Source organism: Zootoca vivipara, chromosome 6 (assembly GCF_965207765.1).
Source record: "Zootoca vivipara chromosome 6, rZooViv2.hap1.1, whole genome shotgun sequence".
NCBI classification, from domain to species: domain Eukaryota; kingdom Metazoa; phylum Chordata; class Lepidosauria; order Squamata; family Lacertidae; genus Zootoca; species Zootoca vivipara.
In genome coordinates, this window is record NC_142589.1 from 55052450 (window position 1) to 55080393 (window position 27944).

At 44.5% G+C, this 27944-nt stretch overlaps 1 protein-coding gene across 3 annotated transcripts; it reads left to right on the forward strand.

Annotated features, from left to right (window-relative positions):
* Positions 1-813: 813 nt before the first annotated feature.
* Positions 814-27867, forward strand: LCK (LCK proto-oncogene, Src family tyrosine kinase). Of its 3 annotated transcripts, none has more exons than XM_035120089.3 (13): positions 814-1060; positions 8600-8703; positions 9353-9434; positions 10314-10404; positions 11100-11198; positions 12131-12234; positions 13243-13392; positions 13971-14123; positions 14449-14628; positions 18403-18479; positions 20991-21141; positions 24985-25116; positions 26745-27867. In XM_035120089.3, the coding sequence occupies exons 2-13, from the start codon at positions 8605-8607 to the stop codon at positions 26945-26947; spliced, it is 1521 nt and encodes a 506-aa protein (XP_034975980.3). In that variant the 5' UTR covers positions 814-1060; positions 8600-8604; the 3' UTR covers positions 26948-27867. The 3 variants fall into 3 exon arrangements, with proteins under 3 accessions (XP_034975980.3, XP_034975981.3, XP_088528366.1); XM_035120090.3 differs by having other exon boundaries at positions 814-915; XM_088672240.1 differs by lacking the exon at positions 814-1060 and adding an exon at positions 8927-8985 and having other exon boundaries at positions 8667-8703.
* The last annotated feature ends 77 nt before the right edge of the window (positions 27868-27944 follow it).

A 27944-nucleotide genomic window follows, 5' to 3' on the forward strand; every position in this document is an offset into this window, starting at 1 on the left:
ATAAAAATAAAAAACAGCTGAGAGGTGCGACGAGGTGGCCCCAGGCTCGCGCTCCCCGCGCGCCTCTGGAGCTTCGTGCGGGGAACGCGAGCCTGGCGCCGCCTCCACAGTGCCTGTCAGCTGTGCCTGTTGAGCGGCTTCAGGCCGCTCTCCAGAGGCAAGCGCACGCCTCAGGAGAGCAGCCTGAAGCCGCTCAACAGGCGACAGGCACAGTGGAGGCGGCATCGGGGGGCGGCAGGCAGTGGGCAGGCTGGCCAGCGCCCCCTCCATTTTGGCGCCCTAGGCAGCGGCCTAGTTCGCCTAAATGGACGCTCTGGCCCTGTCAACACTGCGCTCCAACCACTATGCCTCACTGGCTCTGCTTGGCCTGAGGGTGTTTGTGGTTCACTGTCTCCATCCAGCTTCGTGCCAGAGGCACTGTGCATTCCCTGATTAGCCAGATGTCAGTTATGGACCCCACCAGGAACCACAGAGATGTGGTATGGCTAAGAGAACAACAGGACCATAATGGCATCGTGAGCTACTCACCGAGTGGCCCAAGTCTTTGTCCACTACCCCATGCTGGCTTGGAGGGCAAGACAGCTGCCACACAGAAACATGGAAGCAATCACAACATTAGCAGCTGAACTAAGCTCACAGGAGTCCCCTGGGCTTGGTAGGAGCTGACCGTGTCAAATGTGCAAAGAGCTACACAATGTGGGACATGGGATCCACGTGGGGCCAGTGGCACCATCCAGCACGACAGCAGGGAGGGCTTTGAAGTTGGCAGGAAACCTCTGGGTTTTCTTAGCAGCCTTGGAACCTTTTGTGGTCAAACAAGTGCTGAGAACAAGCTTCTAGAGCTGTCTGTGCAAAGCACTCGGAGGGCAGGAAATCAGCAGAGAAGGTGGCGAGAGAAAGAGAGAGAAGGACAGGGTATGCGTTTGAGATCTCCTGGAGCCTTTTTGCACTCTAGACACGCTATGATTCACTGCCCAATGTGATGAGGAAAAAGCCATTTCCCTCCCTTTCAATTTGTGGGAACCGGAGAGAGACTAGTTTTCACCATCCCTGCTAACAGGTAAGTGACGGAGGGCAAATATGGCCCCTGACAGGTGAGGCATGGACAAGGACCAGGAGGCCCCATATAGTTCTCAACTCTAGTCAAGAATTGTACACACAGAAACAGGAATTCTCTCCCAAGGAAGACCTGCCAAGTCCATTATATTTGTTATTTTATGTGGACAGTAAAACATTTTATTTGGTTGTGGTGGGGAGGCTTCTGAGTTAAAAGCATCATAACATTATCTCCCATTGTTTATTTCTTTAATGTAACAATTTTATTACAATTTCAGCATCTGCACTGATTTTCTTTCTTTCTTTTGGGGCCCTGTAGGTTGAAAAGCAGACACTGCATTTAAAATAAAAAATTGAAAAAGACGAGTTTAAAATGAGAGGCACAAACCTTTAAGAAGGCAAACACCAACCTTTTCTCCCTTTAAAAATGTAGACATCGATATACATATGTTTGTGTGTGTGATATGTTTATAGCCTTACTAAACAAATCTCAAATATCACATAAAGTATATATTATTTACACAGAAATGCAATATGTGCAACGTAAATTATGTATATATCCACATAGAACACAATCAAGATACATGACAATTAAGCGAGTAAGATAGAAAAAAAAGAGATGAAAGAAAACATTTTTGTAAGTTGCCTTGAGTTTCATTTTTTAAAAGGTATAGTAAATCAAAATAATAATAGAATTAATAGTTGTGGTGGATAAAAGTGCTTCAGTACAAATATTGCACCGTGTTAATTAATGTGCATACTGTACTGTATATAATAATGTCTATTGTACAGCATGAAAACAGCAGTTTTTAACATTTGCATAGCACTTGAACCAGTTAGAATTCTATGCGCTCTTCTCTGGGAAGATGTCCCATTGAAGTAATAGGAGCATGAAGAGATATGCACTGTAAGAGTGTTCAAGCCCAGTCTTGTTGCAGGCTTTACACCCACCCTGTCAGGTAAGCTCTGGAAAGCACTATGACCATGGGAGCACATGTTCCAAAAATGTTCAATCCGAACTACTCCCTGGCAACTGTGTTGCAGATGGCGACTCCCACGAATGCATGTGTGCAGCTGAGGCAACACTGGAACTGGTGGTTTTCTTCGTCATTGGTAATCCCCATAGTTCCTGCATTGCCCCACACCAGCTTTCAGCGATTGCATTGCTTCTTTAATTTATACCCCAATTTTTCTCCAGGGAACTCAGGGTGGCATCATGGTCCTCCCTCTCTCCATTTTATCCTCACAGCAACCCTGCGAGGTAGGTTAGGCTGAGAAGCAGCAATGGGGCCAAAGGTCATGCCTCATGGGAGGAATCATAGAGTTGGAAGAGACCACAAGGGCCATCCAGTCCAACCCCCTGCCAAGCAGGAAACACCTGCTTTTTGAACCCTGATCTCCTACCTCCTTGTCCAACATTCTAACCACTATAGCACACTGGGAAAACAAAACAAAACAAAACAAAACAACAACAACAACAACAACAACAACCATTAATACCCCGCACACCCCCACTCTGCTACAACACGCTGCATTTTTATAAAGTTTTTCTCAACCTTTGCACCATTTTTAGATTTTTGCCCCCAACCTGAGTCCTTGTTTATAAGGAAAGGGGTGCCATGTTCATATCCCCTAAAGACACCACAGTCTCCACTGGCCTTCATTCCAATGAAACCAAACCCTGGATAAATTCAGGAACCTCTGGAGTTTCTTACCACTTGGGATCATAGCTGCCAAGTTTTCCCTTTTCTCGTGAGGAAGCCTATTCAGCATAAGGGAAAATCCCTGTAAAAAAGGGATAACTTGGCAGCTATGCTTGGGATTTGGGGGTAGCTACATGTAGGGGCTCATTTTGCAGCTTCATACAGCACACAAGCAATATGATTTATAACATTTCAGTCTTTTTCCTCCGGAATAATTATTATATTTTCCCAATAACGAGTGATTATTACATTTACTCAGGGTGAACTTCACCCTCTTTCTCCCTCAAATCTTGATACATAATGTGGCAGTTCTTTAATTTGTCCGGGGCCACAAAGACATCAATTTTAAACAATTTTTTTATCTTGGCTTTCAGATGAACTGAAATAATTAACGCTGTAAACACCCAGTGTAAAAAAACACAAAATTAGGTTATGTCTGATAGATATCCTTCGAAATCATTGGTAATTTTTATAAATGTATTGTAATCCTGTTATTACCTTCTCCTGCTGATTAAGGATCTAATCTTTAACCAGGATCCTTAAACTAATCCTAGATGGTCCATCTACTTGAGCATTCTTCATCATTATAGTAGCCTGTGGCTTAAACATAAACTGAGTTGTATTTTTTACCTTCACTTTAGCTATAGTAGCAGTCTTTATTGTTAAGTAATCAAACAATGAACAATATTTTGACAGAAGTTATTCTGCTAAAGCCTGGATTTGCTCGCTAGTGCATAAGTTTGACAATTATTCTATTCCATTACCAAAATCTAAAAGCTATACTGAAAAGTGAACCTTTACTTCTATAGATAATTGGCCCAATCCTCATGAACAAGCCTTGTTAGACTTCAGGGAGGAACATACAATGATAGTCTGAAACAGGCGTTTTTTGTTTTGTTTTTGTACTTTCAAACCATCCCACTCCCTTAGCTGTCAACACTTGAATCATGGGTATAACCAGACTTCCTCCCACATACTTAGCAAAGAAAAAAGAAAAAGAAATTGTGCATCATATTGGAAAGATTTTCTAGATCTGGGTTTTCAATACCTCCCACAGTTTATGTGTATTTTCTTGTATGAGGCTTAGGGAAGTTTCAAATACTAGACATTTAATTCCTCAATCACTTAGGTTTGGGGGGGGGGGCATCCACATGATTTCAACACTCAACAATTTGCCCTCCTGTGTTTTCTCTATAGTTCTTCCATCATTTCTCAGATTGCAGAAAGTCCAAATTTGAATAGAAGCGGTTACATCATTTGCAGTATAGCAGGGTCCCCACCAGACTGTTGCTGTTTGGTGGGGGCAATTCAGGTGCCTAACAACAGACTTAGATTTCCACAATTGAAGTTGATAGAAGTGCTTTGGCACTCTTGCGCACGCAACTAATCTATTTTTTAATGGGCTTTTTGTTGAAAGCAAAGCGACAAGAAAATTTACTAGAAAGTGTGGGGCTAACAATCAGTGAACAGAAAGTTATATAAGATCCGTACAAACAAATCAGAATGAATGCTGGGTCTTGTATTTTACTGATATGTAATATGCTGCAACTTAGTATTCATCTGCTGCATGTTTTTATGTTGCTATTTCTTAAAGAATGTGAAATACATTTTTAAATAAAAAAATCAGGATGATCCTTAATAAATAGCTGACATCCTATATACCTCTGCACAGGCAAAGCAGGGTGAATGCTAAATAAACAGGAAATCTGAAGGTCTTCTTCTATGGCTATCATTCGTAGCAGAGTAAGATTGTCTTAACATGATCATGGTCTTAACAGTGAATCTGTTAGTGACTGTGGAGGCCAATTCTGGATCCACACATCCTTCCACAGTGGGGACATAGGTTTCTGGGTGGAAGTTGATAATGGTGAGGGTTTGCCAAACGTGCCTTCCTCTTAGCTCGTTTCTCCTTTTCATCTTGAGTTCGAGCATCTTCAAAGTCAATGACACCTTTGGTAAAGGCTGTTCTCCAATTGGCGCACTCGCAGGCCAGTGTTTCCCAGTTGTCAGTGTTTATACTACTTTTTTTTTATTGCCTTGAGAGAGTCTTTAAATCTCTTTTGTTGACCCACCAGTATTACGCTTTCCATTTTTAAGTTTGGAATAAAGGAGTTGCTTTGGAAGACGATAATCAGGCATCTGCACAACATGACCAGTCCAGCGAAGTTAATGTTGAAGAATCATTGCTTCAACACTGGTGATCTTTGCTTCATCCAGTACACTGATATTAGTTCGCCTGTCTTCCCAAGTGATGTGCAGAATTTTTCGGAGACACAGTTGATGAAATCTTTTGAGGAGTTGGAGATGGTGTTTATAAGTGGTCCATGTTTCACGAGCAAACAATAAGGTTGGTACCATAAAATAAGCCATAGCAGGATTTTTAAGCATTCAAGGAATATAAGCCATATCCAAAAAAAATAAGACATAGTGATAGGTGCAGCAGCAATGCCGGCTGTGGCAGGAGGAAAAAAAATAAGACATCCCCTGAAAATAAGCCATAGTGGGGGGTTTTTTGAGGAAAAATAAATATAAGACGGTGTCTTATTTTCGGAGAAACACGGTAGTACAATAACTTTGTAAACAAGCATTTTGGTTTCCCTGCAAATGTCCCAGTTTTCAAACATTCTGCACTTCAATTGGGAGAAAGCTGCACTCGCAGAGTTCAGGCACTGCTGGATTTTGGCTCTTGTTGAAAGATAACTGCTCTTGTGGAGAGATAACTGCCCAAGTAGGAGAAGTGATGAACACTTTCCAACATTACACCATTGAGTTGGATTTGTGGTGCTGCAGAGGTTGTTATGTGCTTGTTGGTGGAGCACTTTGGTTTTTTGGATGTTAAGTGACATGCCAAGCTTTTCGTAAGCTTCTGTGAAGATATTTAGGATGGTTTGGAGGTCATCCTCTGAGTGTGCATATTGTTGTTGTTTAGTCGTTTAGTCGTGTCCGACTCTTCGTGACCCCATGGACCATAGCACGCCAGTGTGCATATACTACGTTGTCATCACATACAGAAGCTCTATGATGGAAGTTATGGTAACCTTACTCTTTGCTTTCAGCCTACTCGAATTAAAGAGCTGTTCGATATATGATTTCTGCTGTGGTAGGGAGTTTCCCTTCGACAAAGTGTAGGATTATGGTAATGAAAAAAAAATGAAGAGTTGGAGTGATAACACAACCCTGTTTAACACCTGATGCCACTGTGAATGGTTCACTTTCAGAGCCATTGTTATCATGGAGGAGCTGAATGATGTTCACAAATATCTGGGCAGCCAATTTTCAGATGGACAGTCTACAGAACAGTACGATTTACAGTGTCGAAGGCCTTTGTCTGGTCAATAAATGCCATATACAGGGGTTAATTTTGTTCTTGAAGCTGTCGAGTGGTGAAAATCATGTCCACTGCCCTCTAAAGGTAAAGGTAAAGGGACCCCTGACCATTAGGTCCAGTCGTGACCAACTCTGGGGTTGCACGCTCATCTCGCATTATTGGCCGAGGGAGCCGGCGTATAGTTTCCAGGTCATGTGGCCAGCATGACAAAGCCGCTTCTGGCAAACCAGAGCAGCACACGGAAACGCCGTTTAGCTTCCCGCTATAGCGGTTCCTATTTATCTACTTGCATTTTGACGTGCTTTCGAACTGCTAGGTTGGCAGGAGCTGGGACCAAGCAACGGGAGCTCACCCCGCCACAGGGATTCGAACCGCCGACCTTCTGATCAGCAAGCCCTAGGCTCAGTGGTTTAACCCACAGAGCCACCTGGGTCCCCCACTGCCCTCTAGAAGGTCTAAAACCATTTTGGGATTTTGCCTCTTAGCTCTCCCATCTTCTTTAAGGGCCATGGTTGTGACAGGTGTGTGCTGACATATTGAACTTATTGCCACACAGGGCACCTTCACTATGACCTTTCTAGCCTGTGCCATTTTATCAAGCTGTTTATGTATTTATTTAAAATATATATTCTAATTAGTGTTAAAATGCCTTTCTAGATATATGAAAAATTAAATTATTTGTGCAACAAGATTTAAATGAAATAATATTTATGTACTAAAGTTTTAAGATCACAATCTCCATTGATTTGCATGGGAGAAGGAACGGCTGCATTGCCAAAATGAATACATACATACATACACACTCATTCTTGGTCCTGGGTGTAGAGCAGGCTGTTGCGCCTGGAGTTTTCAGAGGTGCAGCTTTTCCCACTCCATGCAAATCATGTGGTTTTAATAGTGTTTGTTTAATATGAGCACTCTACTGTAACACCTTTGAGTGTAATTTGTAGGAGTGTGTGATCACTGTTGATATAGAACAGAACATGGAAGAGAAACCTTTGTAAACTGAGGCTCCGTGGTGGCAGATGGTTGTGGGACGAGCAGGTGTCCAGATTTTTACCTCTTTAAATATGGCAAGCCTATAGTAAATGACTCCACGCTTTATTTCACTCTGCCTTTTGTGCCTCTGTGTGTCTACTGGGTTGGGATTGGGCAGGGCGGGGGAGGCGGACAGGATGGGATGGGACGACCAGGTTGAGAGCCCCATGAATCTTAAGAACTATTGTAAATTAATTGCCATTCTCTGTTTTCATGCATGTTTCCTTCCACTCATGCACTGCTTGCACCAGTCAGCCATGCATCCATTGATCCAACTCTGGGGTTCCTTTTGACTCCACCCCCCCAATTCTTCAGCACATCTAGCCACTGATCAATCATAGTTGCTCTATGAAACCAAATTATGTGGATAGATTAAATTTCCAGGGGGGTTGGGGATCCATCCGCATACTACATGAGGTGATACAGCCCCATGTCTGTGTTTTGGCAAAACCAGCATTCATCCTCCATGTGTCAATTGTAAGTTCACAGAATCTCACCCAGGTGTAATATTCACGTGTCTAAATGCTGTATAACGCGAACAGGATTAGAGGTCAACCGCAGGTTTAAAACAGAAATTGTGTTGATGGAATCTTGGTTTTAATGTATGTCATATGCTCAAATCCACACTGTCCTAACCTTCTCGGTGTTTTTGGACTTCAACCCTTCAAGGTCTGGAAGGCCTCAGATTTGCTGGTTTTTGTTTGTGTAATTAAATCGTAAAACCATAGACTCATATTATGCTTTGTAATATTTTTACATGAGCCAAATATACAGCCAAATATACACCAGGGGTGCCAACTTGAATGAAATATGGGGGGTGGGGTAAGCCCCACCCTGCATAATCGATCACATTATACGGTGCACACACACCATTTGAATGACAATGGCCGTTAACTTTGGGGATCCCCAGAAGAGAAGAGAAGAGTTTGGATTTGATATCCCGTTTTATCACTACCCGAAGGAGTCTCAAAGCGGCTAACAGTCTCCTTTCCCTTCCTCCCCCACAACAAACTCTGTGAGATGAGTGGGGCTGAGAGACTTCAGAGAAGTGTGACTAGCCCAAGGTCACCCAGCAGCTGCATGTGGAGGAGCGGAGACACGAACCCGGTTCCCCAGATTACGAGTCTACTGCTGTTAACCACACACTGTTAACACCACACTGTTAACACCACACTGGCCACACCCCAGCCTCCTTAAATATTTTATTGGGGACACAACAGGAATAGCAGATGGTGGAATTTGGGGTGGACTTACAGTAATAGTGTTAAGGTCATGAGGAAAGCAAACAACAACAACAACAACAACAACAACAACAACAACAACATGAGGACCCCCCATTCCTGTTCTAAGAAAACTCTTCCTCTCCCCCTCTCCCCACAGTGTCTCCATTTAATTCTTTTGACTTGATGAATGCTATAGCAGAACAGGGAAGTGAACCTGAATTTATAGTCTGCCTCTTGTTTTCCCCATGCAGAGATTATGGGTTGCTGCTGCAGTGACTACGATGATGACTGGGATGAGAACATAGAAATTTGTGAGACATGTCACTACCCTGTTGACCCTGCCACCAAGTCCCAGGTGAGAGACCTTGCAAGAGTTGCCACACAATAACTAGATTAATTGCATCACTCCTTTTCTTAAAAGCCCACACTAGCTCCTTATCAGGTTTTGCATAAACGTCAAGACCTAGCTTCTCACTCTCCCCACTTTGATAATAAGCCCAATTGCACATTGCACCTTTCTACTGTTTAATCCATTTCCTGCCCCAACCTGTCCATTAAACTGCAATGCATAATTTTAGATGCTGGAATTCAAGCTGTATGTCAACCTGGCCCAGCCTGCTGCCCTCCAGATGTTGGGGTGAGCATCAGCCCAAGCCAGCATGGCCAATGGATGACGGACACTGTAGTCCAAACATCTGGAGAGCACCAGATTGTGGAAAGGGAACTGTATGTGAATATTCATTTCGTTTTCGTCAGTGGAGACAAATTTTAACTCTGGATTTCTAAACCAGGTTTTTTTAAAAATCAATTGAACCAACTTTTAATTCTAGCTAACTCTGCATAAAGTGTTTGTCCCACTTTGCTTCCACATTAATTTTCTCATTAATGTGACAAAGCCCAAGAAAAATAAGACGGAAGTCATAAAACTATAGGGCTGGTGGGAAACCCGAGAGAGAATCACTGCTATGGAAGGATCCTTGATTTGAACTTTGTTTCTTCCACAGAGGCTGATTTCCAATGGGTCTGAAATGTACAATCCTCTGATGTCTTGCGAAACTATTCCTCCTCCCAGCTCACCTCTTCAAGGTTAAAATCTTGCCCTTCTTCCAACTTCTAACAATAGCACAAAGGCTGTCTGGATTTATTTGGGATGCAAAAACGGTCTTGGAGTGGGTTTGTCAAATAGGCAACTCAAGAGCAGAGACCAACTAGGCCAGGGGCCATTGCCAGTGTAGTGGTAGCTACCAGTAGCAGAGAGAGGCCCAGACCACTGTGCTTTTGAAAGACCTGCATTTCAATGTTATATGAAACACAGGCACCACTAAAAACATTCCTCCCACCCTCTACAATGGTGAATGCTTGGGTTGTTTCTGTGGTTGATCCAGTCTTTGCTTGTTTAAAAAATTTCTATTCTGGTTTTCTATGCTAGCACATTCAAAACACCTAGTGAAGAATACAAACCATTACAACAATAAAAATCATAGCCAAGCATAAAACAACTAGCAAGACTAAGGTCAGAATAAGGCAGACTAACGAGATTTTTAAAAATCTATACACTATGGAGATGATTCTTGAGTCCCCTCCACAAAGCAAGAAGAGAGCCAGCAGATCTTCTCGGGGAGGGCATTCCACAGTTTTGGTGCCAACACCAAAAAGGCCCCGTGATTCAATCTTGAGACATGAGCAGGATCACATAATGAAATGTTAGCCCTGAGAAAATATTAAAGTCTTTCATGGAGTACAGCCTTCTCCAGCCTAGTGCCCTCCAGATGTTTTGGGTTACAAATCCCATTAGTTTCAGTCAGTACATGCTGGCTGCGGCTGATGGAAGTGGTAGTCCAAAACATCTGGAGGGCACCACATTAAGGAAGGGGGGATAGAGGATGTTATGTGAGCTGAAATCAAAATAACATCTAGTCCTGAAACCTGGTTTGTCTTATTGTGACATGCTGATTTTCTTTATAGATAAACTGGTGGTTGCATTATACGATTATGAGTCACTGCATGATGGAGATCTGGTGCTCCGGAAAGGTGAACAGCTCCGGGTATTGGAAGAGTAAGTCTTCTTCCACATTAGAGTGTTACATGTATGTCCGGCACACCAACAAAAAGAATCATCTGTCACACCCAAGCAGCAGCAGCTGCATTGTGGGTTTGCATCCCATGATACATTGCCTTCTACCATGCCTTCCAGAATAAAATCTTGACCTCTTTTGGCCAAGACAATATGGTTGATACAAGTCAATATGGTTGAACACGGTCATACTTAGAATGGTAGATGCCCTAAGTTGGATGTTCACTGAAACAGTGTGGGGAATTCCATATTTTTCGATGGTTGAAACCCTTATCATTGTATTTGCTGGCATTTGGAGTCAAATGCTCAATAGAAGCTGAACTGAATAAATGAAAACAGTTTTTTTTCCCTGGAAGCAAATAACATAGAAATCAGCATTAAACTTGTGCTATATTCCGCTATATATTTGGAGGTGGCTTTCATGTCTTGTGAAAGCAGAAATGTAATACAGAAACTAATAGCTAGGGAAACATTGGGGGAAATGGAATTAACTGCCATGTGAGTGCAGCCCATGTGTGTTTGCTGGTTTAGAATCAAAGGCAAAGGAGCTCATTCAAAGTGACACAAGACTATCAGGTTTTGGTCCGTTCTTTCCCTTTCCCTAATGGATGTAGGATCAAAATCAAGCAAAGGTAGGAGAATGACTGGTAGTATTCAATTACTGTATTCCCCTTTAGGACCGGGGAATGGTGGAAAGCGCAGTCTCTCACCACTGGGCGAGTGGGTTACATTCCAAGAAATTTTGTTGCCAGGATGAACACCCTGGAGCAAGAGCCGTGAGTAAAAACATCTCCACTTTTCTCCACATGCGATGCCCCTCCAGAAACCCAATTAAATAAAAAGTAATCAACTGTATGATTTTTTCAGTGCCATCCTAGGCATGGTTGTCCCAAAGAGTTTAGTGGTGCTTAAGTGTGCAGCCAGGGACGCGGGTGACGCTGTGGGTTAAACCACAGAGCCTAGGGCTTGCCAATCAGAAGATCGGCGGTTCGAATCCCCGCAACGGGGTGAACTCCTGTTGCTCGGTCCCAGCTCTTGCCAACCTAGCAGTTCGAAAGCACCTCAAAGTGCAAGTAGATAAATAGGTACCGCTACAGAGGGAAGGTAAATGGCGTTTTCGTGTGCTGCTCTGGTTCGCCAGAAGCAGCTTTGTCATGCTGGCCACATGATCTGGAAGCTGTACACTGGCTTCCTCAGCCAATAACGCGAGATGAGTGCTGCAACCCCAGAGTTGGTCATGACTGGACCTAATGGTCAGGGGTTCCTTTACCTTTTTAAGTGTGCAGACAAAAAGTGCAATCCTGGATAGACAGGACCTACTCAGGACTGTTCCTCTGAAAGTAAGCTACAATCTTATACCCATTAACTTCTCTGAGTACATCTCACTGAACTCAATGGGACTCACTGCTTAGTGTGGTGCTGTTAGTTAATCTGTTTGTTAAGGAGAAGGGCATGCAGAAGGCCCCATATTCACACATGTTTGGTGTGACTATGGCCTTTGGGTTCTCAAGGTAGAGTGGGTGCTGGAAGGTGTGTTATTCCTTGGAAATTTTGTTTACACACACACACACACACAAACACACGAAAAGTTAAACATTTTATTGATTAATGTTTTCTTTTGCTTTAAATTTAAATGGCTGTTGCCGACCTGAAGCATACTGAAAGGCTCAAACTCTGCAAACCTCTCTGTGCTACTTCTTTCTTGCAGCTGGTTTTTCAAAGCTCTCAGCAGGAAGGATGCAGAACGGCAGCTCTTGACCGCAGGCAACACGCATGGCGCTTTCCTCATTCGGGAGAGTGAATCCACCACAGGTAATCAACAGCTGCCACCACAGTGCTCAAATTAGGGAGCGGTGGGGGGCAGAGGGCCCTGGGCAGGCATGTGTGTCATACCCCCACCCCCACCCCACCCCACGTGTTTCCACACAGGGTCATTCTCTCCCCCACCCCAGGAATTGTAACAGAGGCTGGAGACAGACAAAAACAATTAAGAGTCTGTGTGCACACTCCCATTTACTTTGCATCCAATGTGCTCCTGCTTCTGGTTTGGGAAGTGGTGTTTACACATGACTTGTAGCTACAATCCACATCTATATTGTCGTTTCTTATGAAATACTGTGCTTTGGCATATTTTCCCCCAAGCTAGCTTTGCTCTGAATAGAGAAAAAGAAGGTCCTAGCTGTGTCCTAAGATGGGAATGTGTACACAGCCTGAGTTGAGAGAAGTTTCCCTAACCTTCCTTCCATACACACAAACACCCCTTTCATTCTGCCATTGGATGATAGCTAACCAAGCCATGCTCAGGCTAAAGCCACTGGCTTAGATGGGCCATTGGCCTGATCCAGCAGGCTCTTCTTTAGTTCTTATGTTCTAAACCAGAGTGTTCAGCAGGTATTGATTCTCTCTGCTTCTTGAATATTATCTCATTGGTATGGTGCCTGGCTGGACCACTTTGAGGGTGCTGTTCCATTCTGTTGAAAGAACCAGAAGAGATCCTTAACATTTGAGGAAAAATGTGATTCCTGTTTAAAATAAAATATCTGAATGATCTTGTGGTGTATATGAAATAATTTTTTTTTAAGACCAGCATCATTTTCTCGGAGTGTGGGTCCACAGAGGGGGAAAGAGGCAGGGCCAGGGACACAAAAGGCTGAGGGAGAAATATCTGTGGAATTTTGACGGAAGGGGGGGGGAATCAGCAAGGCAAGTGCTGGGGGGGTTGTGGGGAGTGGGGAGGAGCCTACATGTCTCTGGGTATGAGGTGACAAAAGAAATCCAGGATCCAACCTCTTCACTCTGTTTCCTTGCGTGTCTCCTCAGGCTCCTTTTCCCTCTCCATTCGTGACTTTGACAAGAACCAGGGAGAAGTTGTGAAGCACTATAAGATCCGCAATATGGACAACGGCGGCTTTTACATCTCCCCTCGCATCACCTTTGAGAGTCTGCACCAGCTGGTGGAGCATTATATGAGTAAGGCTAACAAGGCCACCCGACCCTGAAAGCCTCTCTCTGCCTGTCCTGGCTGCTGGGAGGAAGGACACTGCTCCTTCTCCTGGAGGGGGCTCTGGTCCATGAAAGCTGGTGCCACCAATACATCTGTTGCTCAAAGCCAGCCTTCACCTACTTGGTGCCCTGGCCTGGGCTGCCCATGAAGCTCGGTGAGGCAGTCACCTTAGGTGGCAGGTTGGGGACAGCTGGGAGGGCCAGCAGATCTGGCCACTTGCCACCTCCTGTGCTTGTCGCCCACTGTTGCCACAGGCTATCGAGGGCTGCTAGTCACAATAGCAATGCTCTTCCTCCAGTCAGAGGCAGCAAATGCTTCTGAATACCAGCTGCTGGAAACCGCAGGAGGGGAGAGGGCTCTTGTGCTCAAATGCTGCTTGCAGGTTTTGCACAAGTATCTGGTTGGCCGCTGTGAGACCATTGGACTAGAGGGCCAGTGGCCTAGATCTTGTGTTCTAATGTTCTCTTAGCCTGATGGCGTAAACACATCTTCTGCTGCCCCCTTCCTGTCCTTCAGCTTCTGTCTTTCTTTCGTTTCTTCACAGACAACATGGATGGGCTTTGCACCCGCCTTGGCAAGCCCTGCCAGACGCAGAAGCCACAGAAACCCTGGTGGCAGGATGAGTGGGAGGTGCCTCGGGAGAGCCTCAAGCTGGTGGAGAAACTGGGAGCCGGGCAGTTTGGAGAAGTTTGGATGGGTGAGTAGTCGGGGTGGAGGCAGGGGTCATTGGCATCCTGTTTGCCCATAGATTTCAGCTGAGGAACCTCAGCTTGATTTTGGAAAACCCAGCAAGTTTCTAGCCCTCAAGGCGATAAGATTTAAAGCACATCCAGCAACATTTCAGTGATTAAAAAACAAGGACAGTCTTGGGGACTTTTAGCACCCCAGTTCTTCCACCAGACATCCATTGGTCCCTTCACTCAGCCAGGGTGCGCTTGTGGAGGTACATGCATTGGCAGGTGCAATCCCAAATTCTGGCTCCAGTCCCCCTGAGCTGAGATCCTCACTCTGTCCCTCGGCAGGTTACTATAACAGCCACACAAAAGTCGCCATCAAGAGTCTGAAGCAAGGCAGCATGTCGCCTGAGGCCTTCCTGGCTGAAGCTAACCTGATGAAGAAACTGCGGCATCCCCGGCTGGTGAGGCTTTATGCTGTGGTGACCCAGAAGCCCATGTACATCATCACTGAGTACATGGAAAAAGGTGAGGCTCTAGCTAGACAGCATTACCTGCTCCTTCACTCTGGCAGAGCTTCATTTTGAGCTGGGGTTTCTCCAGAGACTCCAGCCATGGAAGGGCCATAGCTCAGTGGAAGGGCCTTTGCTGTGCATGCAGAAGGTCCCACGTTCCATCCCCAACTTCTCCTGGCAATGTTGGGAGAGAGTCCTGCCAACTTGCTAGTATCCAATGCAGCAGACAGGGCCTTCCCACCTGCTCAAGATGGTACCATTGACTCCCACTGCCCAGAATTTCCCAGAAATCAAATCACTCACATGACACTCTCCCCTTCTGCAGTTTCTAAATTTGTCCAGTCCTCTTTTAAAGCTGGATTGGTGGCCACCACTGCCTCCTGTGGGAGGGACATAGTTTAAGTATGTAGTGAGTGAAGAAGTTCTTTCTAGTCTTAGAGGGCCCAACCTAAGGCCCTCCAGATGGTGTTGCAGTCCAAAGCATCTATAGGTCTTCAGGTTGGGGAAGGCTTGTGCCTCAGGGTTTCTTTTCCTGTTGGGAGAGGTGACTGGAGACAGCACTCAAAGGAGAGCATTGATACCTGCGTATTTGCACAAACGTTAAGCATGAGGGAACAGGCAAGCATCCAAACCGAAAGTGCTTATCTTTAAAGCAGTTTCTCTGAAGGCAAATAGCCAACTAAGGCTCCTTCTTCCAGGCAGCAAGAGTACAGGAATGTTCCATTGATTGTTCTCTTTAGAATGGCTCAGAATACAGCTCCAACGTATTATAAAGAGCGGATATGTCACCTTAAGTGGATACTGCCCCATCAGGCACAAGAGAACTTGAAGCTGGCGGCAAGGGGAAACACAGGGGCCTCCCCAACTTGCCCTGAGTTTTGATAGGCAAACAAAGCTCAAGTCTTTGCTTGGCTGACCACACGGCAACCTCACTGCTTCTTTAGTCCCTGCCAGACCCGTCTCACACAGTCGCATCTAGCCACCAAAGCTGATCGAAGATGCATCTTTTAGGCTTTTGTGCACACTGAGAAAATATCAGTTGGCTACCACTGTCCATTAGCATGCAATCAACCTTTGCTGTCCATTAGCATGCAATCAATTGACCTTCACTGCCCATTCGTGTGCTACAGAAAGATGACCCTCAGTGTATGACACCACAAAACAGTACCTCTGAATGTTATAACCACTCTTTGTTCAGGTTTGGGCTGTGCCTGGGATAGAATGAAGAGCAAGAAAAATATGGAAAGGGAGTAAAATTAGCCGTGGGGTTTTTTTATCCCCTCCCCAATGCAGAGGGTGCTGACTCCCATGACCCCACTCCTCCTCCTGTTCTCCCTCTCTTGCATCATCAGATTGTTTTAGACACTTCCTCTGCGGTGCCCTTTGCTCTAGATTAATGGAGGTCAGAACCCCAGTTTGCTTGCTGGATTTGGCATAAGGCAGTGGAGAAAGAGAGGGAAATTAAAGGTTATTGTGCGACACAGCTACAGCTACAATGGGAGCAGGCTGCCAAGGCACAAAAATAGCCAGAGGATTTGGGAGGGGTTTCCTGCTTCTCAAAGCTTTTACCACCCATTTTGGCTCTCGTGTCCCTTCTGCAGGCTGCACCAGAGTCTGCCTAGATCTGTCATTTATAATTCTACTTCTCCATTCATTATCCATCATCATCAAAAATCAACAACAAAGAGAAATAACACAGTCTTGCAATCTAAAAAGCCATGATGACAATTTAGGGGGAAAGGGGAAGAAGAGCAAAAAGGAAAGAGAATAAATGGCGGGATGCCAAAAATGCATAGCTGTCAGCAAGGGTCAAGGGAAGGGTCTCTTTCTCCCTCCAGCTCATGCAAAGAGGCTATAGGTACAACAAAAACAGAGAGCTTCACTTTATTGCGGATGCGTGATCTGTGTTCCCCTATACGTACCTTTAGTGCCCGCGTGGTGCTGCCTACATACAGTTTGTTGCAAGGGCACCGTATGCAATAAACTACGTTCTTGGAGTTGCATGTGGTCATGGAGTTGATTTTAAAAGTGAACTGCATATGTTCACTTTTTATTTCTTTTACTTGTAAACTGTAGGGGCACATATTGCATGAGCCGCATCTGTAGTGGCCTTTAGTGACAGTGGATGGTGATTCCAAACAATCAGCTTTGACCAATTGATTGCGCAAAGTTCCTTTCTTCCTCAACCCTAAAAGGGGTTTCTTCAGGTACAAAAATGACTTCTACATCCAAAGCAAGGGGGTTGCCATGGGCGCGGCATTGGCCCCATCGATAGCAAACATACCTGGCTGTAAAGATCCCCCCTTTTACGTATAGGGGAACACAGATCACGCATCCACAATAAAGTGATGGAAGCCCCTCTTACACCTCATTTTTTACAAATGAAACACAGTGACTCCGATTTAATGTTTTTTGGCTTATGGCAGTACACACCCAAGAAATACCACAAGCAGGACATCCCCAAAATATTGAGACAACAAGAAACTAAATTGATTTTTATGTTTAAGACATTACAACCGGACGGTTTAAAGTCAGATCTTGACCTTTCTGTATTCATTTAAACTAACACACCAGCAGTATAACATACAGTAATCATAGAGATACTGTAAGTGTTATCAGTACTCACATTCTTCTGCCCCCTCCTAATTGTCATCTCTAATTATTATCACCTGTGAACCAACTTTTTGTATATAAGTGTGCTCCAAACACAGGATTTTTGCTTAGTCAATACATGCTCAAACCAAAAATACTCTGAATACAAGAAATGTAAGTATCTCTTTATGTGTACATGTATTTTAGAAATTGTATTACTGTATTAGTTTAAACAATAATTAGAATTTGATTTGTATTACCAGTGAATATGTAAATGAGAGAACCTTTTGAAAAAAAAACCTGAGCATTGTGGCCTAAGCCAAGATAAGTGTACCATTGACACCTCGTTTGACCTGCTGCCACTTTGCTGACTGCTATATAGCCTCAAAGACTATAAAGACTGGTTTGCCTTTTATTTGTACATGCTATCTGTTTAACGTTTGATTTTGGCTTCTGTGTCAGCACTTGTATATGGTTCTCTTGTTTTCTCTTTGGATTAATAATACTTGATTGAAACTAGATTGAATCTGGTGCCCTTGCGTGCTGCTTGTTTTGTATTGGACTCATGCAAAGAGGCTGGCCGGCCAGCTTCTAGGAAGCTTGTGAGTCAATGGTATTTTCAAGATGACCTGTTCGTTGAGCATCTATCCTGATTCATTTGCACAAACTTTGCAGGGAGGTTAGATGACACCAGCTGTTTATTGAGCATTCATTCTGATTTGTTTGTGGGGAGGCAATTCAAAGCAATTGCTCTCACACTTACTGTACTGGTGCATCCCCCCCCCAAAAAAAGTCCAGGGTTCTTTGGAGTGGGTTTCTTGTACAGCATCCACTTTAATTAAACAACCTGAATTTTCCTGTGTATCTGAAGAAGTGTGCATGCACACGAAAGCTTATACCAGAAGAAATTTAGTTGGTCTATAAGGTGCTACTGGACAATTTTTAATTTTTATTTATTTCGACTGTGTCAGACCAACACAGCTACCTACCTGAATCTGAATTTTCTTGTTTGCAACTTAAACCCCCCCCCCTTAGTGATGGTCTACAAGCAGCACACATTCACTGACATGAACATCATATTCGAGTTCACAACTACAGCTGAGTGATAGCAGCTCGGAATTCTAAAATAGGTCAGCAGAGCTGCGCAGAGATATACTTCACATATTTTAATAGGCTTTCTCCCTCACCCATACAGGAAACTTGGTGGATTTCCTCAAAGCTGTTGAAGGCATCAAGCTGACCATTTATAAACTGCTGGATATGTCAGCACAGGTGAGGAGAAGAGCGGGCAAGGAGTAAAACCTGGGAGGATGGTAGAAGAGGGCCAGCTGGGAATATATGATACGGAGAGATGGGCTGGTTGTCTGGATTACATTTCCTGAAAACTTAATTTCAGCACCAGAATAAATGTGGGGAAGGATTTCTGCTGGGAAACAGAACCTAGAATAATGTCCGCATTACAAATGTAATATGGAGTGCCTAATCTTTCCATCAGATAATGGACTTAGCTTACCTAAGACATAGGTAATAAGGTTTTATTTAACTTTTGGAGTGCTCAGTGCAAACTGCCATTTTTCTTGGTTCATATCTGCTGCTGAGGGGAAGAGTCCCGTTTAGGAAAGAGTGCAATATTAATATTTGTCAATAGAAAAAACTTCTCCTTTTCCCTTATGGGGTACCCGAGAGCCCATATAGAGTCCTTTTGTAGGTTCTCTATTGGTAGGAGAAAATAACAGAGGCCAACCAGAGTATATTGAGAAGCAAAGCAGCTAGTAAGCCTGATCTTTATTACCAGTAACTGTTGCAACAGGTTGCTCACTGCCACACGCAAGAGGCAGGAGGGACCAAATGGTGTGCAAACTCCTATATAGACTTTTGAAATTCCCCGCCCTGGAGCTCAAGACCACCCCCAGAAACATCATACATACTAGAAGGAGTGTAGCCCATGACCACCCCCAATACATCATACATACATCGGGAGAAGGGGCCCGGCAGGAAACCTGTTGATGGGTTTACCTGGAGAGCCTGGCTATTCTTTTGTGATGATAACTCCTTAATTCCTGAATCCAGGTCACAGGTCACAGGCTCAGTCTATTCATATCTTAAATGTGCCCTTAAGACAGGATTTATGAGCAAAGAGACAATGGGGAGGTTTTCCATTTCCTTCAACCTTGCAGAGAAATTTTTGAGGTCATTTTGGGAGGGACAAAATGGTTTCAGGGCTTTTTCTGTGGGCTTTACACATCTTGTGTTTATACTATTGGGGTGTGTGTGTGTTTGCTTGGTACATTTATGAACATTTATTTTATATATGTAAGACCTTAAAATTCTTATAACAATATTACAATATGTCTGGTATCATTTGATAAATCATTGGAGCATGTTAATCCAATGATTTTTTGTACAGTGGTACCTCGGGTTGCAAACGCTTTGGGTTACGAAATGCTTCAGGTTACAGACTCCACTAATCCGAAAGTAGTACCTCGGGTTAAGAACTTTGCTTCAGGATGAGAACAGAAATTGTGTTCCGGCGGTGCAGTAGCAGCGGGAGGCCCCATTAGCTAAATTGGTACTTCAGGTTAAGAACGGACCTCCAGAACAAATTAAGTTCTTAATCAGAGGTACCTCTGTGTGTGTGTGTGTGTGTGTGTGTGTGTGTATTAAACAGATTTAACTGTCATTTCTTGTTCTCTTGGAAAACTGAGGGGGGTCACGCTCCCAGCACCCTCACAGAACTACAATTCCCAGAGTTCTGTGCATGAAGTAAGACTATCTAAAGCAGGCATCCCCAAACTTCGGTCCTCCAGATGTTTTGGACTACAGTTCCCATCTTCTCCAACCACTGGTTCTGTTAGCTAGGGATCATGGGAGTTGTAGGCCAAAACATCTGGAGGGCCGCAGTTTGGGGATGCCTGATCTAAAGCAGTTGAAAGCCAGTGTCAGACCTGGAGCAGGATTCACATGCTTGTTCAGCCATGAAACTCCTTGGGTGATCCTGACAGTGTGGTATAGTGGTTAAGAGCGGTAGACTCGTAATCTAGTGAGCCGGGTTCGCATCTCCACTCCTCCACATGCAGCTGCTGGGTGACCTTGGGCTAGTCACACTTCTCTGAAGTCTCTCAGTCCCACTCACTTCACAGAGTGTTTGTTGTGGGGGAGGAAGGGAAAGGAGAATGTTAGCCGCTTTGAGACTCCTTAGGGTAGTGATAAAGCAGGATATCAAATACAAACTCTTCTTCTTCTTCTTCTTCTGACAGTCACTATCACTACTGCTCAACCTGTCCTACCTCACAGGATTGTTATGAGGATAAATATTTGTATGTGAGAAGGGCTCATGTGCCAGCTTTTGTTCCTTGGTGGAGAGCTAAGATATTAATGAAACAAACATAACAAAACCAAGGACACACAGCCAGGAATAAATTTGCCCTTGTTGAAATTCTGCCTGCTGGGCATCTGTGAAAAGCACACAACATCTGCCAGACAAAAAGGGGAACGAAGCATCAATGGAGTGAGTGGAGAACAGCAGGGAAAGTTGTTCTTGGTGACATTCACCTGTTTGGTGCAGTGGTTAGAGTGGTGAGGCTAGACCTGAGTTCAAATCCCCCCTCAGTCCTGAAGTTTCTTGGAGACTGTCAGCCATGCACTATCCTCAAATGATTGTCATTCTAACGGTTAACCTACCTAACAGGGGAAGGGGAAAATCTTATACTGGGTTGCTGGGAGTAGTGGGATGAAATTGCAAGAAAGAAATATGTAACAACCCCATCCTCTTCTCTCGTAAAGATAGCGGAAGGAATGGCCTTCCTTGAAAAGAAGAATTATATCCATCGTGACCTGCGAGCTGCCAACATCTTGGTGTCAGATATGCTCTGCTGCAAGATTGCTGATTTCGGCCTGGCCCGGCTTATAGAGGATGAGTACACAGCTCAAGAGGGTGGGTCTTCTTCCTCAGCCTGGTCTTGTCAGCTGCTGCTTGCCTCTTTGTGGGAAACAGGAAAGTGACAGGGAAGGGTCCTTGCAGGGTCCAGCTAGCTGGTACCACCCCCAAGGTGTGAAAGGCATACATTAGAGCCCACACCAGACAAGGATGCCTGCTTGTGAATGGACTCTTATACAGACTCCTTTCACAGAGTGCCACCTGTGCAAGTGAATCAACAAAAGGTACTAGTCCACATGTTTATCAGTATTTATATTGTGTGTGTGTGTGTGTGTGTGTGTGTGTGTGTGTGTTTGTGTGTGTATGTATGTTCCTGTCCTGGCTTATCTGTGTTAGTTATCTGCAGCCCAACACAGAGGTGGGGGTGGGGTGAGAATGTAGATTGGGATCTACTGGTGGACTACGACTAATGGATGATCAGCAAATAGATCAAAGGAGGTTTCCAATTCCCCACATTAGCGAAAAATAAATGGCTTTTCTCTTCCCCTCTACCTAAACCAGACTCCTGCCTGAAACCCTGGAGAGCAGCTGTCAGTCAGTGCAGACACTACTGAGCTAGATGAACCAATGATCTGACTCGGTATAAGGCAACTTCCTATGGCAATTGGTTCCAACCCTGAGTGAAAGGTTTTTTTCCTTTTTGGTAACATAGTTTTTTTTATCCATTGCCATCATTAAACATGGTTACATTGAGATAGATCTTTGTTTACATTACAGCATATCAACATGCAACAATTACATAATAAGAAAGCAACAGCAAACACTCAGATAAACGTTTCTGAATAGTTTAACAAAGTTGTGTCAAAGTGTATATACCAAAATTACTGCAGTTATTTCAGTTACGCCATTATGTATAGTAAGCTGTATCACTTAGATTGATGAGCATAAGTAAAAGTTTTCTTGCATCAGGTATCAATAACAATCACATCACAATTTCACCTCTGGCTGTGCCTCCCCAGTCACTCCCCAGATTGAGGATCTAGTCAAAAACAACAGCATAGATCCTTCAGGCTTGAAGGCTGTCCACAAATGGCCTAAAATGGGGTTGCTGTGGAGTGTGTGTGTGTGTGGGGAGAACATTTTTGCAAAGCTTCCTGAGTGGGGACATGAGGCTGAGTGGCCATTTTACAAGCCTGCGCAATGTGGAATTACTTTATTTCACAGGTGGAAATATCCCATAGCTGCCAAGTTCTCCCCTTTTTAAAGGGAAATTCCATTATGCACGAGGCTTCCTCGTGAGAAAAGGGAAAACTTGGCAGCTATGAAATATCCTCACACATGCAGTTCCCTCTGTTACATGCCCACACCATCACAGGCACTTTTTCGCTGCCAGAACTTTCTACCAACCTGGGGGGTTAGTGCCTTTTATGGACTTATATGCACAGATAGACTTGCAGAAAAGATGATGTGCTTGCATTTCATGGCACACACATGTGCATAAGTACTGGAAGCTGGATCCCTAGAATGTGGGTCATGATGCTCCTCTCCCCTCCCTCCCTTGAAAAGTCTCATGGGGCTTGGTGGTTCAGCTGCTCTCCTGCCCCTTTCCCACCACAGGTGGGTGAAGACACATAATAAACACTCGTCCCAGTTCCCCATCTCACAGCTTGGCAACTGACAGCCACAGCTGCTTAGCCTAGGCCTTTGCTTAAAGCAATAACTCACCTCTTGAGGAAACCAGAGCCCGGTGGGGGTGGGGGCTGCTTTGTGTGTGTGTGAGAGAGAGGGAAGAAGTGTGAGCAAGTGCTTTGCACACAGAGGCTGTGCTGGGGGGGGGGCTGCGGTTTTGAGCTGAAGCAACCTGTAGCTGGAGCTCTCTGAAGAGATTTTTCACCCAGCAGTGCAGTGAGGAGAGAGCAAGTCGCCTTCTTAGATAATAAGGCCTCAACCTGTTTCCCTCTGTTACATGGAGAGCAGGAAGATCCAGTCTTCAGAAGGAAGCCATTTCTACTCCTCCTCCTCCTCCATCTTTTTTTTTTGGGGGGGGAATCCAGTCTAGTCCCTCCCCCCCTCTTTTGTCTTGACTACCGAGGTATAGTCAAGCTATTTTAAAATAAATATATCACATAGTGGCTTCAGAATTGGTGTGAGAGAGTGTGTGCGTATGCTCACACACAAAATGTTAGGCACCAGGAAAAATGATTTTTCCCCCACCCGTCCTTTGGCCTTCAGTTATATGTGACCTCCTTCAGTGTTAGTTCTGCCTTTTTATAAAAATGAATGTGCTTTTAGCTTTGCCTTGTTTTAGTTCCATGTTGCTTTTAATGTATGTGGAGTTCTTTTTTTTGTAAGTTGCTTCAAGTTATTTTTCTAATAATAATAATAATAATAATAATAATAATAATAATATAGCACCTTTTGCCAACCTGATGCCCTCCAACGTTTTGGACTAAAACTCCCATCAGCCCCAGTCTGGGAAGCATTTTGACCAGGGCAGATGGCAGATGGAGTCCAAAACATCTGCCAGGCACCAGCTTGGTGAAGGTCAGTAGAACACTCCCTCTAGCGCCAGAGGCAGCATCCCTCTGGCTGAGTACCAGTTGGTAGAGATAATGGGTGAGAGGAGAAGAGGGCTGCTGTCCCGCTCACATCCTGCTTTTGGGCATCCCATTTGATTGGCCACTGTGAGGACAGGATGCTGGGCAAGGTGAGCTTTTGTCTGGATCCAGCAGGGCTCTTCTTATCTTCCATAAAGGTAAAGGTAAAGGGACCCCTGACCATTAGGTCCAGTCGTGACCGACTCTGGGGTTGCGCGCTCATCTCGCATTATTGGCCGAGGGAGCCGGCGTATAGCTTCCAGGTCATGTGGCCAGCATGACAAAGCCACTTCTGGCGAACCAGAGCAGCACATGGAAACGCCGTTTACCTTCCCGCTGTAGCGGTTCCTATTTATCTACTTGCACTTTGACATGCTTTCGAACTGCTAGGTTGGCAGGAGCTGGGACCGAGCAACGGGAGCTCACCCCGTTACAGGGATTCGAACCGCTGACCTTCTGATCAGCAAGCCCTAGGCTCAGTGGTTTAACCCACAGAGCCACCTGGCTTCTAATGAAGGTCTAAATGAGATCCAGCTCCCCGTCACCTCTCCTCCTGCTTATAGCCAGTAGCATTTATATTTCCAGCCTAGGATGCCTGAACAAGCAGCCAGCAATGTTTACCCACGGTACAAATGTGAATTTTGCATCTGTTCCTGCAAATCTGCATTGGGAAAGGTTGTAAGGATGGGGGGAAATGCGTTTTTGCTCTGGAACAGGTTGTAGGTCTGCAGGGCAGTCATTGGTGTCAGCTGGAGGTAGAGCTCCTTCTTGTGGTCAGCGCATTAACAGCCACAAGTTACAGCACCAGGAAAAGTACTGTACAGTGGTACCTCGGTTTATGAACACAATTGGTTCCGGAAGTCTGTTCATAAACTGAAGCGTTCATAAACTGAAGCGAACTTTCCCATTGAAAGTAATGGAAAATGAATTAATCCGTTCCAGATGGATCCGCGGTGTTCATAAACTGAAGCGTTCATAAACTGAAGCGAACTTTCCCATTGAAAGTAATGGAAAGTGGATTAATCCGTTCCAGATGGGTCCGCGGAGTACTTAAACTGAAGCGTTCATAAACTGAAGCATGGGTGTAATTGGTTCCGGAAGTCTGTTCATAAACTGAAGCGTTCATAAACTGAAGCGAACTTTCCCATTGAAAGTAATGGAAAATGAATTAATCCGTTCCAGATGGGTCCGCGGTGTTCATAAACCGAAAATTCATAAACCGAGGTGTTCATAAACCGAGGTTCCACTGTACCTGAATTCTGCACCAAGGATAATATAATCCTGCATTCTTTGTGTATTTCAGGAGCAAAATTTCCCATTAAGTGGACAGCCCCAGAGGCTATCAATTATGGGACATTCACCATCAAATCAGATGTTTGGTCATTTGGGATCTTGCTGACCGAGATCATCACCTACGGGCGGATTCCTTACCCAGGTCAGAATTTCTCAGCAGCAAAATGCAACCATTTCCCCTCCTGCACAAAGTACCCTGTACCCACAGGGAGAACCAGAGTTCCTTTATGAAAACAAAACCACAAGACCCTTCTCCTGCCTTGCACTGTGAATTCAAAAATTAAGCCAGAAAAAAAGCCATACTAAAGCCTCCACCAGTGGAAAATCGGTAGGAGGGGGAATCATTCTATACAGATAGTCTTAATAGCTGAAAATAAAATGAATAGATGATCCACAGCACTGGAAAAAACATTTCCATAAACTCTTACCTGTGAGAAGCAAATGTGGTATAGTCGTTTGAGAACTGGACTAGGAGCTGGAAGACCAGGGTTCAAATCCCCACTCAGGCATGGAGCCCCCTGTGTGCTCTTGAGCCCGTCACTGCCTCTCAGCCTAACCTACCTCACAGGGTTCTTGTGAACATAAAATGGAGAGGGGTAGAATGTGTACTCTACCTTAGGCTCTTTGGAGAAAAGATGCCATATAAATGTAATAATGAAATAAATAAATAGAACAAGCAGAAAAATAGCATCAGCTCCAGCCATGGCCCTGCTGGCTGGAACTGATGGAAGTTTTAGTCCCAAACATCTGGAGGGCACCAGGTTGGGGAAGGCTTGTACTGTACATGACTTTTGAAATCTGGCCAGACAGAGCAAAGTGAGCAGATTCATGGTAGATGGCAATTAATGGCTATTAACCACAATGGCAATGCTCTGAGACTCCTCGGTCATCTGCTTCTGGCAGAGACTCTTTGCCCTGTTGATGACTTTATTGAAACAAACCTGTGTTTGTTTGCTGAACAACTTGGCCATTATCAGGTACGTTGGACACAGAAGCTGAGCCCAACTATTAAGAGCGTGCCTCTCCAAGCACTGATTACATTCTAACACTTACTAAATCTAGAATTTATGGGTGCCTGACACCTACAAACTTGGGCACCCAAAACTCATAACGGTATTTTAGAATACTACTTGGATCAAACATTTTGTCCACTTAAGCTGTGTATGCACTGCGCCTTTGAAGCACATTCCTTCCCCCAAAGAATTCTGGGACTGTAGTTTGTTAAGGGTGCCTGAGAACTGCAGCTCTGTGGCGGGTAAACTACAGTGCCCAGAATTCTTTGAAGGAAAGAATGTGCTTCAAATGTGCTTTGAGAGTAACACCTTCGTTTCTTTAATGCAAAATGAAGTGATGGGGCAGGTGCCTGCCTAGGCAAAGTCTTCTTTGGGGCGACCTGAAATCTTTTCCATTGAGCATATACCAGCCTCAACCTAATGAGTTTGCTATGAACTTCCTGAGTCACCAGGCTGGTTAAAATATTGCACACAAAGCTTCTATGATCCCTGTCTCACCTTTTCGCCCTTGATCCTTTTTTTGGGGTGGTAGTGGTGGTGTTAACATCAAGTCTGAGGAACTCTGAAACTCAAAAGCCAACTTACTGCTTTGCCGTGTTTTTTTAGTTGGTCCTAATACAGGTGTGGGGGACCTTGCTCCTTGGACCCCAGAATTGGCCTGGATGTCCTTGGGATTACCCTGCCTCCTAGTCTACCCATATATGTTACGATCTTTCCCAGGCTCCTTCTAACATAACACTTTGCATTGTGGCTGTAGGGATGAGCAACCCAGAGGTCATACAGAATTTGGAGCGAGGCTACCGGATGCCTGCACCTGAAAACTGTCCGGAAGAGCTGTACAAACTGATGCTTCAGTGCTGGAAGGAGAACCCTGAGCAGCGGCCCACATTTGAGTACCTGAAAGGTGTCCTGGAGGACTTTTTCACTGCCACTGAAGGACAATATGAGCAGGGTGTGTGACAATGGACTTCAGAGCATCCCGAACAATACAATGCAAAATCTCCCTTCATGTTGCTCCCCCGCTCCCCCACCGAGACATTTTGTAGCAAGATGCACCTTGAAGATCTGGAGGAACCTAATGTATCCCAGACCCCAGATGAAATGACACCCTTTGAGTGAGATTTAGATGCCTTTCCTCATAATCCCTGTGGAGGAGAGATGAGGGTGGGGCTATTATAGGGAAACAGTTATTGCTTATATCAGGCATCCCCAAACTTCAGCCCTCCAGATGTTTTGGACTACAATTTACATCTTCCCGACCACTGGTCCTGTTAGCTAGGGATCATGGGAGTTGTAGGCCAAAACATCTGGAGGGCCGCAGTTTGGGGTTGCCTGGCTTATATTATTTCAGATTTTCAAGGACGGGGTGGGGGGGCGGGGGGCGGGAACCTTCTAGGCTAATCCACGAAGAACTGACTTTAAAAAGCCCTTGCATTCACTCTTTTAATAAATGCTTAAAAAACCAAAAACAGACTTCAGTCTTGCATAAAAAAAAGCTGGGATTCAATAATCTTAGATGCTGTGATTTATTACGAAATATTCTCCAGGGCAAAGACCTCTGTTTTTAATTTTGTGCTTGTTTTGCTTATGTTATTCTGCAAAGTGCCACACATAGTGATGTTGCTGTATAAATAATTAGCAAACGAAGTAAAAAAATAGATACAGATAATTGAGAAGGCATTCTGTCCATGTTCAGAGGCACTTGCTTCTCTGTGACTGCCATGCAGCATATTCCAGAGCTGAGCATTGGCTATGATAACATAATCTCAGATTGATCCTGGATGAGCTGTTAGCTCAGTCTAAGGACTCCTACTCTGGAATGAATACATAGCAAAGATGCCCTGTTAACTGTGCAAATAAACAACATATTTCATTGTTAATTTTTGGCTCTTGCAGAAAAAAAAATGGTAAAGTGCAGACTGTGTGTGTGTGTGTTTAGATTTTGCTTAACTTGATT